At 36.3% G+C, this 17,323-nt stretch overlaps 1 protein-coding gene across 4 annotated transcripts in view; it reads right to left on the bottom strand.

Annotated features, from left to right (window-relative positions):
- LOC127844299 (anillin-like) overlaps window positions 1–17,323 on the bottom strand; it is a 76,005-nt gene that overhangs the window by 34,738 nt on the left and 23,944 nt on the right. For 3 of the 4 annotated variants that reach the window (XM_052374400.1, XM_052374398.1, XM_052374402.1), the window contains exons 13-16: window positions 15,549–15,910; window positions 7,788–7,980; window positions 5,496–5,629; window positions 995–1,030 (exon numbers count right to left, since the gene is read on the bottom strand). In XM_052374400.1, coding sequence (XP_052230360.1) covers window positions 995–1,030; window positions 5,496–5,629; window positions 7,788–7,980; window positions 15,549–15,910 — 725 coding nt within the window. The remainder of the gene's footprint in view (window positions 1–994; window positions 1,031–5,495; window positions 5,630–7,787; window positions 7,981–15,548; window positions 15,911–17,323) is intronic. The other variant, XM_052374401.1, reaches the window with a different exon arrangement.

Here is a 17,323-nt window from a genome sequence, read left to right as displayed (position 1 = left end):
TCCCTGTCTATAAAGTTCTACCATTCTATCTAGAAACAGAGTTGTCACAATGTAATTAGATTCAAAATTAGTATTCCTGTTAGTTGAAATAAAATGTTTTTTATAAGGAATAACCATCACCTTATGGCACCACACCCCAAATTACAATCTACACCTTATCCTGCCTCATCAAGAAAATAACTAACAAGAGATGTGTTTGTCAGAAACACAATGCCCCCTATTGCGCCACTTTGAAATAAATTTTCAATATATCATGTGGCAGGTTTAGAAATTATCTCCCTTTTATAGCTTATTACTTCCCTTGGATTGTATTTTTTGACTTTTGACCGTGAAGGATGACATTTACCTTAAAATCTGTTTCAGATTATATCCTTTAAAAAAATATTACTTCCCTTGTGAAAATGATCTGTACCTGCCAAATGATATAAAATAGAAATTATCTCCCTTTAAAGCTTGTTACTTCCCTTGGATTTTGTTTTTTGACTTTTGACCTTGAAGGATGATCTTGACCTTTCAACACTCAAAATGTGCAGCTTCATGAGATACACATGCATGCCAAATATCAAGTTGCTATCTTCAATATTGCAAAAGTTATGGCCAATGTTTAAGTTTTTGGACAGACGGACAGACTGACCGACACACTGACGGACACTTCAACTGCTATATGCCACCCTACCGGGGGCATAAAAACTTCCATTAGATAAAAAATGTATCCAATATTACAAACTTTTGAATGAAGAGTATGCAAATTTGACACATATTTTTGAAATATTGAAAAACAAAAAACAATAAGAAACAAACATACACAACTAGCCTTCTGAAGTAGTTATGGGTAAATATTATGCAATGAACTTTTTAAGCAGAGTAAAGGGACTCAGATTTGACCTAATTCGCTATAACAACACTATCTACAAGCAACTGTACAATATTAAACATAGGTTACGACAGTTGTAAGTAAACCTTGCCCCAAGCAAAACAACACATGGATCCTTACTCTCGGAAATCAACTGTGGTCCTAATCTTTGTATGGCTGCAATTTTCATAAAGACAGAGATTATTTTTTGCAATTTTCATTCAGACAGAGATATTAATGTTTGAAATTTTCAAAAAAGGAGAGATAGATCTTTGCAATTTTCATAAATAGAGAGATTAATCTTTGCAAATTTCATGAAGACAGATATTAATTTTTGCAATTTTCATAAAGAGAGAGATTATACTTTTCAGGGTTATATTACCTGTCAAATAAGCACCCAATTCATACATTAAAGTGGTAGATATGATAAGATTGCTTAAAATATCATTGATAATAACACAATACACAAATAACACAATTTTCAGAGAGTAAAGAAGCACTAGCATATCAAATGAAATAAGTGTGATAGTTTAAAGGGATCTTTTCACGCTTTGGTAAATTGACAAAATTGAAAAAAGTTGTTTCAGATTCGCAAATTTTCGTTTTAGTTATGATATTTGTGAGGAAACAGTAATACTGAACATTTACCATGCTCTAATATAGCCATTATATGCATCTTTTGACGATTTTAAAACCTAAAAATTATAAAGCGTTGCAACGCGAAACGATTGAATAATTTGGAGAGTTCTGTTTTTGTCGTTAAATTTTGTGAAACTACGAAGATTGCTTATATAAGGTATAAAATACGTCAAGTATGTGTACACGGCGGAATAGCTCAGTAGGCTAAAGCGTTTTTACTTCAGGACTCTGGCAGGACTCCAGGGGTCACTGGTTCGAAACCTGCTCCGGGCAATGTTCTTTTGCTTTTTTTAAATTTTATTCTTGCTTTTTTACTGGAGCTTTTACGATCCAATGTTTACATTTATCAATATAAAGCATTTAATGAATAAGTTAAAAAATGCCAAAATCTGTGAAAAGGCCCCTTTAACATGATGAACGCATTACACATTCTTGGTGTTTTCTTATGTGAGTTTTGTGTAAAAGCAGTAACACTTGAGGCCTCATCAGATTATCTGACTGGCTGGATTTTCTCTTATATTGTTTGTCATGACCAGTTCTTTAGCAGACTACAATAGCAGATGCAGCAAAATCTAATATTGGGCTTTCCCAAGGCACTTTAACCCTCTACCAATTAGATACGGATTTTTGCAGTCCCTTAGAAAGTTATATTTAATTTAAGACCTTTCTTACTAGATTCAGGTTTTAAAGGCGTTATTTCCATACCGATGAGCAGCAAACAGCCAGGGCTTCCACTGTCGCTCGCCAAATTCGCCAATGGCTAAAAGTTAGCAATTTCGGCGAATAAAAAAAATTGTTTGGCGAAAATGTTCGGCGAACAATTTTTATTCCTGTAAAGTGCTGTCCCAGATTTTAAACTCTTTAAACTGTAGACTGTGATGCAATACATCACCATATTATTCACTGGAAAATTGGAAACGCAGTCTGCATCAACAATGGTCAGAACCGGGCATCGAGACATAGGAAAGTGTCTGGTGTGAAAACAAAACAATGGTGTAACTGTACATGTTATCGGCTTAAATAAACAATTAAATCTGTTTTAAGACTGCTGCCAATTTAAAACAATTTGAGTAGAAGCAGTTAGCGAATTATTAACCCATTTAAGAATTCATGAAAACATTTACAGTTTACTTGTTTGTAATTAGTTCCGTCATAGTTTGTTAAAATGCTTTACGTTCAGAGCTCCAGATAAGGTTTTGTGAAATTCTTAAATTACTACCATATTTTCAAAAAGAATTCTTAACTCTTCAAAAAGAATTCTTAACTCTGAAATTTTATTCTTAACGTTACTACTAAGTTTTGGAAAATAATTCTTATTTTTTCTAAATGACCTAAAAATAAATAATAATGGTTATTTTCATGCAAAAAAAATCAAAATAAACATACTAGCAACTTTATTTATACAAGTTCAACAGTGTCTTTTCAGTATTATACAATTTTATTTTTCAAATACCTTCATATGCCCAAACTGTGCTTAGATTGCATGCCTTAGATTATTTTTTACATATTTCACAATTAAAACGGGTCTCCCCTTCAATCTTTTCAACGATCAGCCACGGGACTTGTCCCTGCCACTCGTTCAATGTTTTTTTTGTGTTTAAGTTTGGACCCGTCCTGTCGCGTTTTTGTTTAGCTTCTCCGACTGTGTCGGCAACTGAACATACAACATTGTATAAGATCTTTTCTATAATGTCTTTCTAAACATTTAACTTCGGCTCACTTTGCGTACAATATGTTAAAAGCGTGTTTTTGGACGCTTTGTAGTTTTTTAGGACGCTCTCTGGGCGCCGCCATTGTTTTTTGACAGATAGACTGTATACGCTGCTTTTGTTGGCAAAAATAAGCTTTGTTAAACAAACCCGATAACCATTTTTATAAGCACCGCAAAGATCTTTAATGCGCGAAAAGAACTCAATAAAAATCAATACGAACCGATGTAAAAATAATATTCGTAACTTCATTTTGTGATTCTTAATGATACAAGATTTTAAAATAAATACGTAACAGACTTGAAAATAATTCGTAATTACGAAAATAAATAAAAATATTTGAGCCAGGAGAGGCCTGACTTCATAAAACCTGAAAACAGACTGCGAGTTACTTGCAGGCTGTTCTGGTTTTATGCTGTTTGCACAAAGCCATTTTCACTTTGCTTCTGAGAGGGAAAGAGTTGAGCCTTTCCAGCTCAGCAGCAACGTGAAAATGGCTATATGCAACCTGAACTGACTATATGTAACCTGAACTGGCTATATGTAACCTGAAATGGCTATATGCAACCTGAACTGGCTATATGCAACCTGAACTGACTATATGCAACCTGAACTGACTATATGTAACCTGAACTGGCTATATGCAACCTGAACTGACTATATGCAACCTGAACTGACTATATGCAACCTGAACTGACTATATGTAACCTGAACTGGCTATATGTAACCTAGAATGGCTATATGCAACCTGAACTGGCTATATGCAACCTGAACTGCCTATATGCAACCTGAAATGGCTATATGCAACCTGAACTGACTATATGTAACCTGAACTGACTATATGTAACATGAACTTACTATATGTAACCTGAACTGACTATATGCAACCTGAACTGATTATATGCAACCTGAACAGACTATATGTAACCTGAACTGACTATATGTAACCTGAACTGACTATATGCAACCTGAACTGACTATATGTAACCTGAACTGACTATATGTAACCTGAACTGACTATGCAACCTGAACTGACTATAGGTAACCTGAACTGACTATTTGTAACCTGAACTGACTATATGCAACCTGAACTGACTATATGTAACCTGAACGGACTATAATGTAACCTGAACTGACTATATGCAACCTGAACTGACTATATGCAACCTGAACTGACTATATGTAACCTGAACTGACTATATGTAACCTGAACTGACTATATGCAACCTGAACTGACTATATGCAACCTGAACTGACTATATGCAACCTGAACTGACTTTATGTAACCTGAACTGACTATAATGTAACCTGAACTGACTATATGCAACCTGAACTGACTATATGCAACCTGAACTGACTATATGCAACCTGAACTGACTTTATGTAACCTGAACTGACTATAATGTAACCTGAACTGACTATATGCAACCTGAACTGACTATATGCAACCTGAACTGACTACATGCAACCTGAACTGACTACATGCAACCTGAACTGACTATATGCAACCTGAACGGACTATATGCAACCTGAACTGACTATATGCAACCTGAACTGACTACAAGAAACATGCAGTCTGTTTAGTTTTTACGCTGTTTGCTGCTCATCAGTATCTCAGGTTTGAAAACAAAACCTTAAACGTTGAATCTTGAAAGTCAGGTTTCAAATTCAATTTGATTTGCAAAAGGACTACACAAATGTGTGAAATGCACATCTCAGTGGCAAAGGGCAGCAAAAAAGCTGGTCTTAAATTTCTAAAAACTAGCAACCACAATGCTTGATATTTGGTTGCCTTCCCTTAGTTTACACCTATTTGTTTTAGCTTGATACCATTTAAAGTACTTACTAATTATTTAAAGGCTTGAGTCTGTTTCCTGGGATAGAACCAGTACTTGGGTTTGGGTGTCTTTGAGGGAGATCTAAAGAAGACTCCCTTAGTGGTGATTGAGCCCGTGACCTCCCGTTCGCTAGGCAGACAACATATCCATTACACCACTCTGACCTTATATTCCCTTTGCAACACTTCTGGACAAAATTCAATTTACCATCCATGCCTGAACCTATAAAAGTTTGCCATCCAGGCATTTATAATCCATATTCAGTACATAAGGTCATATGAATATATTGAGTGTTAAACAATTTTGCGGCAACAGTTGCAAAAATGTAAATAGGGATAGCAGGTTGTCAATCAGGCTTTCATGATAATGGATGTCATAAAAACTTATGGTCAGGTATTTGTCACTAACTAAAATTCTGTACATTTTGCTGGCCTTTGAGCTACGCGGAGTACTCACCGACTAGTCCTGTACATGGATACGCTGTACGCGAGGCCGTCACTCTTGGCTCTCATGGTGACCTCGTTGTTGTTGTCCTTGGGCAGTCCGACAGCCCCCTCTGTCGTAGCATACATGTGGCTCTGGCGCTTTCGCTGGCAGGTAAACAACAGGATTCTAAATGAGCTTTGCTCTGGCAAATCTGGGCCTGTGCTTCAAATTTTATCCCTGATTAGCCTGTGTAGTCTGCACAGGCTTATCATGGATGACACGTTCTGCTTTTATGATATTTTCTATTTATAACAAGTCTATTTTAAACGAAAATCAAGTCTAGGCAGAAAAAATTGTAATAGTTGTACGTGTTGCAATAGTTACACCACAAACAGCCTTGCTGTCATCAAACTGTGACAAGCAATTATGAGCTAAATAAAATAGGTTTGACAAGGGGTCTTAGTGCCCCCACTCAAGATATTACCAATCACATATTTTATGAAAGCTAAAACAAACAAAAATGTGATGATTTCAACAATGACATTTCAATAAATCTTCTTATTAGTGATATTGCAAGGGGGCATATCATATCCAGATTGCACAGTCCAAGAAACATAAAAAATCCATTTTAAACAAATAACTTTTAAAAGTGCAATTACATTTATCAAGTAAATTAAAACAACAACAACCATGCTTTTATTTATGTTTAAGGTAGCGCACCCCTAATGGGCACCTATCCAAATATAATCTAATTAATTATTTTCTTAATCAGCATCATTTCACTGAACTACATGCAAGTTTGTAGGTAGGCTTTCCATGCTTAAAAAAGAAATATACCGATTTTTTCAAAACCAACCCCACGCTCGGCTTTTGTCCAGTTTATTTTCACCCCTGAGGTATATAAAAGTTTCATAATTCATTCAAATTTTCAAATATGGGCATGCAGTTGGTGTGTACAGATGCAGTAAAGGTGTTTAAAGTTTAAACAAGATGAAATAAATATTCTTTTACAGACATTTATTTTTTACAAATTTTTATCTATGGAAAAGCGCCATGAAATGTAAGTGATTTCAGCCAAGTAAAAATTGGGTCAGTTAAAAACAAAGTGTAATAAAATTCAAAATAGTATCATTTAAGTTATATTTTAAACTTAGTTTTTATAGAAACACTATATACAGCAAAAATACCAAGAAATAGACAGATTTACCGTTTACTTTTTTAAATAAAAATGCAACATGCATCATTCGTATTTTCAGCAGTAAATCACCTAATTTAGCCATAATGTTGTTTTAATTTTAAAAATTGAAGGATGTGCATAAAAAATTTAACATATTTAACAATAAACATAGCTTATATGCTATATTTAATCAAATTACGTAAGAAAAGAAATAAAACGCGTCACAAAAAGTATGCGATGTCGGCAGGATTCGAACCTGCGCGGGAAGATCCCAAAAGATTTCTAGTCCATCGCCTTAACCACTCGGCCACGACGACTTCACATTAGTACAAGCTTAAATTAGATATCCATAAGTAAACAGGTAAAAAGGCTCTTCGATCTTTGAAGAAATCGCGAAATCGTATTTTTTAGATGATATTTGGATCAAAGTCAATATTTATTGTGAAAATAATGTATTCTAAAGGAATTACGTAAACATATATCAAAATTCGAAATTTGAAAAATATAAAATGCATCTCTCGGAATTAACCGATCATTGAAGATTGGCAATGATCGTAAACTAAATCGCAGGAAATCATTAGGGGTGCGCTACCTTAAACAGTAATTAATCTTTACACATACAGTTTTCCCGATGGCAATCACAATTTTCCCAATAATTAAAAGTTTGAGAAAACTGGCAATTAAATGTTTCAATTTGCAAAAACAAGCAGCTAAAACAGATATTCTATTATTTTTGGGTAAACAAATGCCACAAAAGACTTGGCCGGAATCAAGCGCTTGTGTGGCAGCATCTCGGACATACCTATATACTCAGCAATTAATTTCATAAGCTCTACCCCGTCATTACCCAAAGATTCTCCACCTAGTGGAGACTACTATTATAAAAATAAAGCAGGAAGTAAAATTTATCCAATTAAATTGCAGTATTTGCAGAAAGCCAAAATGATCCATGTATCCGCACAAAAATATACACATTATCACTGTAAGACACTGTACGATTGACTATGTTAAATCCAAAATCTAAACTTTGTTTGGTCTGAAAATCCTTTTTTCAATTGGAAATAGGGCTGTATAACGGCCCCGAAATCGACAGAAAAAGACGCGCTGTATACCCAGCGAGAGCACTGCTTATGCACATAACATACAGGATGAGGAACAGGCTCCTTGTTTCTAAGTTCCACGTCTGCTTTTGAGATGTCATCAAAGGCTTCGTCGAGGAGATCATCCATCTCTTGCCTGTCACAGCTATCATCATCGCTGTTCCCGCTCTCATCTACATGCTGCTGCTTCGTACCCCCCTTTGGATAATCCACGTGCATGTCGTACGACGCTCCAGGCCTACAACAAAACATTCAGATAATCAGCCAGGGCCCTCGACTTGCACTTTTTACCGCCGAATATTGGCAGCTTCCCCCATGAAAAAAGTATACTTTTTTCCCCTATTTCAGCTAAAAATTCCCCCCTCCAAATGTTTTTTTTTTTTTTTAACTTTTATACCTATGTTGCCAGCTGGTATCATGCTACTAACCTTTTATTAAATGTTTATTTATGTAAATTACATTAAAATATAGCAATTTTAAGTGTTGAATGGTTGGTGAAAAGATCTTCTAAAATGCCCCTTTTCGCCCAAAACAACGCGAAATTCACCCCTCTAAGGACCCGGGCCCCAATCCCCCAAAGTGTAGCAAGGGCCCTGTCACCTTGCATGTCGTATAAGGCTCCAGGAGAGCAACAAACAAGTCATTGGTGATGTTTAACCTTTACCACTTAACCCTTCTCCACATAGATATGTATTTTGACACGTTTGTAGTCCCTTACAAAGTTATATTTAATTGAAGACCTTTCCTACAAGATTCAAGTTTTAAAGGCTTCTTTATCAACCCTTAGATACTGATGAGCAGCAAACAGCATAAAACCTGAACAGCCTGTGAGTTACTCGCAGGCTGTTCTGGTTTTATGCTGTTTGCACATAGCAATTTTTACTTTGCCTCTGAGTGGGAAAGCCAAAGGGTTAAAAAAGCTTATTTTTTTGTTTGCTGGCCATTAGAAAATTTAATTCAATTAAAGACCTTTCTATATAGATTCAGGTTAAAAGGCTTGATTTCTAACCATAAAACACTGATGAGAAGCAAACAGCATAAAACCTGAACAGCCTGCAAGTGACTCGCAATTTTGTTGTATTTGCCATGACTTTTTGTAAGAAAGCTAATAACAAGACTTGTGTTTGTGAAACACATTCTCCTACTTTGAAACCACACAGAAGCTATCTTACAGAAAATTGTTAAGTCCAAGGCCAATAACTTCGCCAAAAATCAATGGACCAGAACAAAACTCACACTTTAGCTGTAAGTCATGTAGGTAGATTCACATACAAAAAAATCAGCTAAATATCTGAAAGCGTTTTGTAAAATTACCATTTGTCCTATGAAATGTGAGTGCGAAAAGGGAAAAAGAAATATAAATCATCAGAATATAAAAGCTTCTCACTTCAAATTGTTAAACAGATATATTTGGTCATTTGGACATGATATACATCAGCTTAGACAGCTTCTGAGCTTAGACAGCTTCTGTTGTTAAAACATTTTCTGTTAGTGATGGATGATTTCTAGGCTTAAATAAATGAATGTTTTTCACGCATATTTCCTGACAGAAAGGCCCAGATAATTGCCATAGGTTAGATAATTAGTACATAGGTTTTCAAAATGACTGCCTAACATTCCAATTAAAAGTTTCAATAATAATAAATAACAGTTGTAAATAAAATGCAACATTTATGTCATATTCATATGCAGTTGTATGGGTTGAACCTTAGTAAATATATAGAGAATATTATGTGAGTTTTAGATAAAGATCAAGTTTATCATGCCCTGCTTAGAACCGATGGAGCGCGAGGCTTGCCGAGCGCTAACATGGTTCGGGCCGAGCATGATAAACTTGATCTTTATCCAAAACTCACATAATATTCTATTTATCCTATTATTTTGTGGTCGTTTATCGTTCAAAAAGTGTAAAATACTTTAAAATTCAAAGAAACAGCGCTGGTTTTCCAAGTTGACGTCACATTGAAACATATAGTGTTCTTAAGATAGAGATCGGAAAACCATGGTCTAAAAATAGCGATAGTATAAAGGTAAAGTTTATACGATCGTTGTTATACTGTTGAATTTCATCTGGTAATTGGATAAAAAACAAGAGCTGTCAGAGGACAGCGCGCTCGACTATTCCAGGGGGGGGGGGGGGGTATAATGTGGGTGTTTGATCATTTAATAGATGATCTTTCAAAAATAAGAAAAAATAAATTTGGGGGAGGGGGGTTGGGTTGATGTTGGGGGGGGGGGGGGGGGGGGGGCGTGGGGGATGGATTGGGTGGAGTGCATTGTGGAATGTAAGGTAAGTGTTGTTTTGTCAAACTTTAACATAGATTTATCAATAATATGCATATTCTTAGTATAAAAGGGGCCATTATTTTGTCAAAATGCTTGATACAGTTGTCTGCTCATGTTTATAGGTTGGGGTCAAGTTGGTAAACAAGTTTGCAAAATATGAAAGCAATATGTCAAGGGACACAAGAAACATTTGGGGTAGTACGCAAACTTTAACATAGATTTATCAATAATATGCATACTCTAAGTATAAAAGGGGCAATAATTCTGTCAAAATGCTTGATACAGTTGTCTGCTCTTGTTTATAGGCCAGGGTCATGATTGTTAACAAGTATGCAAAATATGAAAGCAATATGTCAAGGGACACAGGAAATATTCTGGGTAGTACACAAACTTTAACATAGATTTATCAATAATATGCATATTCTAAGTATAAAAGGGGCTATAATTCTGTCAAAATGCTTGATACAGTTGTCTGCTCTTGTTTATAGGTTGGGGTCATGATGGTTAACAAGTATGCAAAATATGAAAGTAATATGTCAAAGGACATTGATAATATTTGGGGTAATACGCAAACTTTAACATTTGCACGCAAACGGACATGGAAACGGCAACGCCAGGGTGAGTAGGATAGCTCCACTATCAGGGCCCTTGCTACACTTTGGGGGATTTGGGCCGGGGCCCTTAGAGGGAGGAATTTCGCGTCGTTTTGGGCGAAAATGGGGAATTTAAGAAGATCTTTTCACAAACCATTCAACATTAAAATTGCTATATTTTAATGTAATGTACATATTAGGGCTGTAAGGAATACACTAGGTGACGAATACGATAGGTATCATGAATACAGGGTGGCGAATACGAATATTTATTCGCGAATATGAATTTCAATGAACAAAAGTAATGGTGACTTCATTATAAATTATGAAACTATGAGTATTTGTCAATTTGATTTATTGAGTATCATTGCATACTGAAAATATGAAATATAACACTTTGAAATAACAAAAAAACACTGACTAGAACTGCTTAAACTTTGAACACAGTTTTGAAAACATTACTAGTACAATGAAATCCTTGAGTAGAACAATTAAGCAACTTGACATTATATAGTTTAAAACTAATTTCCCTTTGCTAGGCTCCATGTTTGTTGATAAGTTTCACAATCATTGTCGTAAAGATAAACAAACAAGAGCACCGCCTTGCGGGTGCAGACCGCTCATCTATTTTCTTTTTAAAGGTGAAGGGACTCTCAATTTCAATCACAATGGAGGGAGGGGTGGAGTGAAGAGGGGTGTATAGTGTGGGGGTGTGGACATTTATTACATTATCTTCCAAAAATGCGGGGAAAAAAATCGGGGGTGGGGGGGGTGGCGGGGGGGAGGGGATTCTTGGGTGCGATGGTTGAACGGTATTTCAAAAATAAAATAATAAAAATAAATATTTGTGTTTTTTAACCGTTTAAAAAAAAAAATTGGGGGTGGGTGGGGTGGGGGGTAAAGTGTGAGGGTGTGGTGGTCATTTGTGAGATGATCTTTAAAAAAAAATTAGGGGGGGGGGGGGGGGGGGAGGGGGTTGGGAGGAGGGCACGGGGGATGGCTTGGATGGAGTCTATTGTGGTATGTCAGGTAAGAGTAGTTTTGTCAAAGTATCAATCAAATCTAATCATAAATAAAGAAGTTATGGCAATTTTAGCAAAATTTAATAATTTGACCTTGAAAGTCAAGGTCATTCAAAGGTCAAGGTAAAATTCAACTTGCCAGGTACAGTAACCTCATGATAGCATGAAAGTATTGAAGTTTGAAAGCAATAGCCTTGATCGAAACACAAAATTTAACCATATATTCAAAGTTACTAAGTCAAAAAAGGGCCATAATTCAGTAAAAATGACAACCAGAGTTATGCAACTTGTCCTTTTACTGTACCCTTATGATAGTTTGCGAGTGTTCCAAGTATGAAAGCAATATCTATGATACTTTAGGGGTAAAGTGGACCAAAACACAAAACTTAACCAAATTTTCAATTTTCTAAGTATAAAGGGCCCGTAATTCTGTCCAAATGCCAGTCAGAGTTACATAACTTTGCCTGCATAGTCCCCTAATGATAGTTAATAAGTGTTGCAAGTATGAAAGCAATAGCTTTGATACTGTAGGAATAAAGTGGACCTAAACACAAAACTTAACCAAATTTTCAATTTTCTAAGTATAAAAAGGGCACATAATTCTGTCAAAATGCCAGTCAGAGTTACATAACATTGCCTGCACAGTCCCCTTATGCTAGTTAGTAAGTGTTGCAAGTATGAAAGCAATAGCTTTGATACTTAAGGAATAAAATGGACCTAAACACAAAACTTAACCAAAATTTTCAATTTTCTAAGTATAAAAAGGGCACATAATTCTGTCAAAATGCACGCCAGAGTTATCTAACTTTGCCTGCCCAGTCCCCTCATGATAGTAAGTAAGTGTACCAAGTTTGAATGCAATACAGGGCTCAACATTAACCTAAAAACCAACTTGCCCTGCCGGGCAAGTACTTAGAAAATCTACTTGCCCTGAACGTAAAGCCACTTGCCCAAACATGAAATATCACATTAACTGTAAACCATTAACTGTAAACCTCATATGTTTTAATAAAGATCAAAATGATACACCACAAAACCTTTTTTTTTATTTTTGCACATTTAACAAAATTATTACAGTAATTAAAGTCTAATTAAAGTCTAAATGTAGATTTGTGCCAATATTTGATTTTTAAACATTGCTCCTAACGATTCATCATATCTCAACCATTCAAACTCACTTTTCCATTATGGTAAAAAGTTGTGTTTTCGTTTCAATTCGCACTTTTTGGCACTTTCGGATGATTTTTCTGATTATTTTTTATTGGATTTTGCAGACTTAAAGTTACTTGTAAAGCCCAAGCTAAATAAACTAGACATTGCTCGTCGGCTAACAGTACTGTAAACAACATTGAACATGTGAACCGTAACAAAAATGTCAATTGACGTATAGTAAAAGATTGTTGAAAATGTATGTCGCAAAATATAAAATATGTATATACCGAAGCTATTTGTTGTTGTTTTTATATAGTTATATTTTAGTCGTTTTCTTCGTGACTGAAAAAACCAACGATGTTATTTGTTACTGAATTGTAATGAAAAAGATAAACACAATAGCTTTTGAAAGCTGATGTTTGGAATCCCAAGCCATTTACGGTGTTTCTAAAAATAAGTTTGGAAATGTAAGCGCACCATACTTGGTTAGTTCGGACTTCCGCAAACAACAATCGCCGAGGTAAATTCGTGCATTAGACAAATCATTTGTGATTATTTGTACTATTTAACCACAGAAACACGTGTTTTTCTTTGTTCTTTTTTTCACTTGCCCGGGCAGACAACTAGGTTATAAAATAAACTTGCCCGGACCCAACTTTTACTTGCCAGGGGCAATCGGACAACTGTTAATGTTGAGCCCTGCAATAGCATTGATACTTTCTGAGAAAAGTGGACCTAAACGCAAAACTTAACGGGACGCAAACGCCGACGCCAATGTGATGACAATAGCTCATAATTTTTTTTCAAAAAATAGATGAGCTAGAAAGAAATTCCATCTGCTAATCCTTTGTGTGTATGTTTGAGCATCAAATTACTCGTATTTACCTAAATAAACATTAAACAACCATCGAAAGATTTTTCAATGCAATGTCGTAAATATTCAACCGTTGCCTGCCATTTTTGTTGATAATCTCACTGTGTACCATAGTCGGTGGGGTAAACATGATGAACAACGTCGAGTTAAGGAGAAGAACGTTTAAATATAGGGGTTTATTGTATGAACCTTCATTTGTAAGGTAAGATAAGATGATTAAACTTTCAAACTCAAAGCCACGTTGTTTGTATTCGTCAAATAATCGGTTCGGGAGGTGGCGAATAACGAATACGATTCGTCCACAGCCATATTCGAGTAATTCGAATATTCTAATGTATCGTTACAGCCCTAGTATATATACATACATTTAATCAAAGGTTAATAGCACAATACCAATTGGCAACATAGGTATAAAATTTAAACAAGGGCTGTTTGTAAAACATGCATGCCCCCCATATGGGCTGTCCGTTGTAGTGGCAGCCATTGTGTGAATACGATTTTTGTCACTGTGACCTTGACCTTTGACCTAGTGACCTGAAAATCAATAGGGGTCATCTGCGGGTCACGATCAATGTACCTATGAAGTGTAATGATCATAGGCAAAAGCGTTCTTGAGTTATCATCCGAAAATCATTTAACTATTTCGGGGCACCGTGACCTTGACCTTGTTACCTAAAAATCAATAGAGGTCATCTGCAAGTCATGATCAATCTACCTATGAAGTTTCATGATCCTAGGCATATGCATTCTTGAGTTATCATCCAAAAACCATTTTACTATTTCAGGTCACCGTGACCTTGACCTTTGACCTAGTGACCTCAAAATCATTACGGGTTATCTGCGAGTCATGATCAATCTACCCATGAAGTTTCATGATCCTAGGCGTATGCGTTCTTGAGTTATCATCCGGAAACCATTTTACTATTTCGGGTCACCGTGACCTTGTCCTTTGACCTAGTGACCTCAAAATCAATAGGGGTCATCTGCAAGTCATGATCAATCTACCCATGAAGTTTCATGATCCTAGGCGTATGCGTTCTTGAGTTATCATTCAAAAACCATTTTACTATTTCTGGTCACCGTGACCTTGACCTTTGACCTAGTGACCTCAAAATCAATAGGGATCATCTGCGAGTCATGATCAATGTACCTATGAAGTTTCATGATCCTAGGCCCAAGCGTTCTTGAGTTATCGTCTGACAACCACCTGGTGGACGGACCGACAGACCGACCGACATGAGCAAAGCAATATACCCCCTCTTCTTCGAAGGGGGGCATAAAAAAAAAGAAAAAAAAAAATTTTTAAGGGGGGAGTTATTAGCAGAAATAGGGGAAAAAAGTATACTATTTTAGGGGGGAATGGGGCCGAATTTTGGCCCCATTAACGGCCAAACAAGGGCCATGACTATATATATATTTCATATATAAAAGTCGAGCTAAAAATGAAAAAAAAATATTCTCAATATGAAAGTTCTTGCTAGAAAACAATAAAATACACCAACTTCAGAATTTTGCTCCAGTACCAAAATAGTACACAAGGGACAAAATTGTCACAAAACCAGGTTTTCAATTTGAAAAAAAAAATCTGATAAAGGGAGGCAATTTAAAATGTGCATTGTTACTGATTGTTCCTAGTTACCCCCCCTGTGTCAAATTCAATCTATTTTTAGTCATGGGGTCCTTGATTTCGACAGAATCATAAAATCCCAACAATATGCCCCAGGGCATTTGGTGACGATCATTTCTGAAAGTTTCATTGAAATCCGTTGAGAAATGAAGAAAAATTTACGCTCGGAAGAATTGTTCCGCCCGCCGACATTAACCAATCCAATAATCAGTTTTTTCCTTTGGAAAACCTGGTTAAAAACAAACTGCTTACCAGCATGGCTGCTGTTCATGTTCCTCCCGGTCAAAGCTGTCCTCGCTGGTCCCACTGCCCGTGTCTTCTTGAACACGGCCAGGTGGGGGCATGAGGCTCTCCCGCCGTACGGATGCGGGAACAAACGCGCTCAAACTGACGTCGTCTGAGTCCATGTCATGAATCGGTGGTCTCTGGGGCGAGGGCCTGTAGTCCCCACGTTTTGACGGGCTCTTGTAGGATTCTGGGATACTGGACTCTGAGCCACTTCCGCCGTCGTAGGTTTCCTCGAAGGAGTCCTGGCTCTCGGACTGTGTCCCCTCTGAAGTTGGATCCATGCTGTCTTCCGTCTCGTCCATGCCTTCTGAGTCTGTTTCTGTCACCTGAAATCATAGAAGCATTCCATTTTTTACCAAATTAGTTTGTTAAAAATCCTACATGGAGTAATTGAGCACAAATCTGAATATATACATGAAGTGTATAGACAAACACGGTGGCCTGAAAACTCAATGGTTGCAATGGCATTAGTGGATATGGTGTCTGCCTAGTGACAGGTTCTATACCCACAGAGAAACTCTAGCAACCCTGATAAAAGCCGATTCCTTATCAGTCCAATGGGAGAAAAGCGGAAAAAACCAATACCATTCTCACTAAATTATCAATAAAACCATTATTTTTTTATGTAAAGCAAAAAATTAAAAAGTTATAAAAAGAGAAATGTTTCATCTTATCATGCATATAAATTTTATTTCATTATTATTTCATAATGTTAACTAAATATGCTGTTAATTGAGAAATTTATGAGAAGAAATATTCCAACCGCGTCATACCGATTTTCCGACTACTTGCATCAACTTGTTTGTGTTTACAATACAACTGCGGATATGTCAAACATCATGAATATTAATGAGATTGACGTCATCTTGTTCATGAATGATTGAACTTTACTACAATGTTTTCAAAATTGACGTAGGACCTCCCTTCGCCGAGAAAATAGTACCCGAATTTGACGTTGAATAAAATGACCTACGATGGACCGATCAAAATTTATAAACGTAGTTCTAAAAACTAGAAAGTCTAACTTAAATTTTGATACCAAAATTATTGTCTGCAAATGAGAATTAGGTACCCGCATCTTTAAACAAAGACGCGCATTTTGTATATGCATTTTATTAGTTAATACATATTTGGTATGTTTTGTTATTTTTTCAGTGTGTCTGGCTGTGTTAAAGGTAAAAGACTTCAAATAATAATGATGGAGCATCCAGGTCCCTTCTGCAGAAAGTGGGACTCTGCTGCAACTCCATCATAACCCCTCCAGGAGAGAAGAAAGGCCAACAGACATATCTTCTTCTATAAGGTGGTTGAGGGCTGATACCAGCCATGCCTAGCCAAGACTTCCTTATCCCAGTCCGGCAATCTTAACGCAGTAACCCCCAAGACTTTCTCAGACTTAAATGCAGATAACATCGTTGAAAATTATTCTAACAAAAACACTAAGTGTTTCATACCAATCAAGTGTTAAACCCTACTATATAAAAACTCTTTTTTCCCTAAGTAAGGCATATATAGAGTGGAACAATCTAGAAGAAAGTTTACTGCCCACAGACACATTTTGCAGTTTCAGGTCAACTGTCCTACAGTGGGACTAGCCAGCCTCTCTACCCTTGCGCCAATGCCGAAAGGCCCTGCAAAGTACCCATCCAGATCCAGAACCAAGTAAGTTGAAAACCCAGTTCATTGACAAATGGAATCGTCGTTGAAATATTCAACTTCACGAAGAAGAATGGTTATAC

This window comes from Dreissena polymorpha, chromosome 9 (assembly GCF_020536995.1).
Source record: "Dreissena polymorpha isolate Duluth1 chromosome 9, UMN_Dpol_1.0, whole genome shotgun sequence".
NCBI lineage: Eukaryota > Metazoa > Mollusca > Bivalvia > Myida > Dreissenidae > Dreissena > Dreissena polymorpha.
The sequence above is the reverse complement of the archived record's forward strand: the minus strand, read 5'-3'. Positions and strand labels throughout refer to the sequence as shown.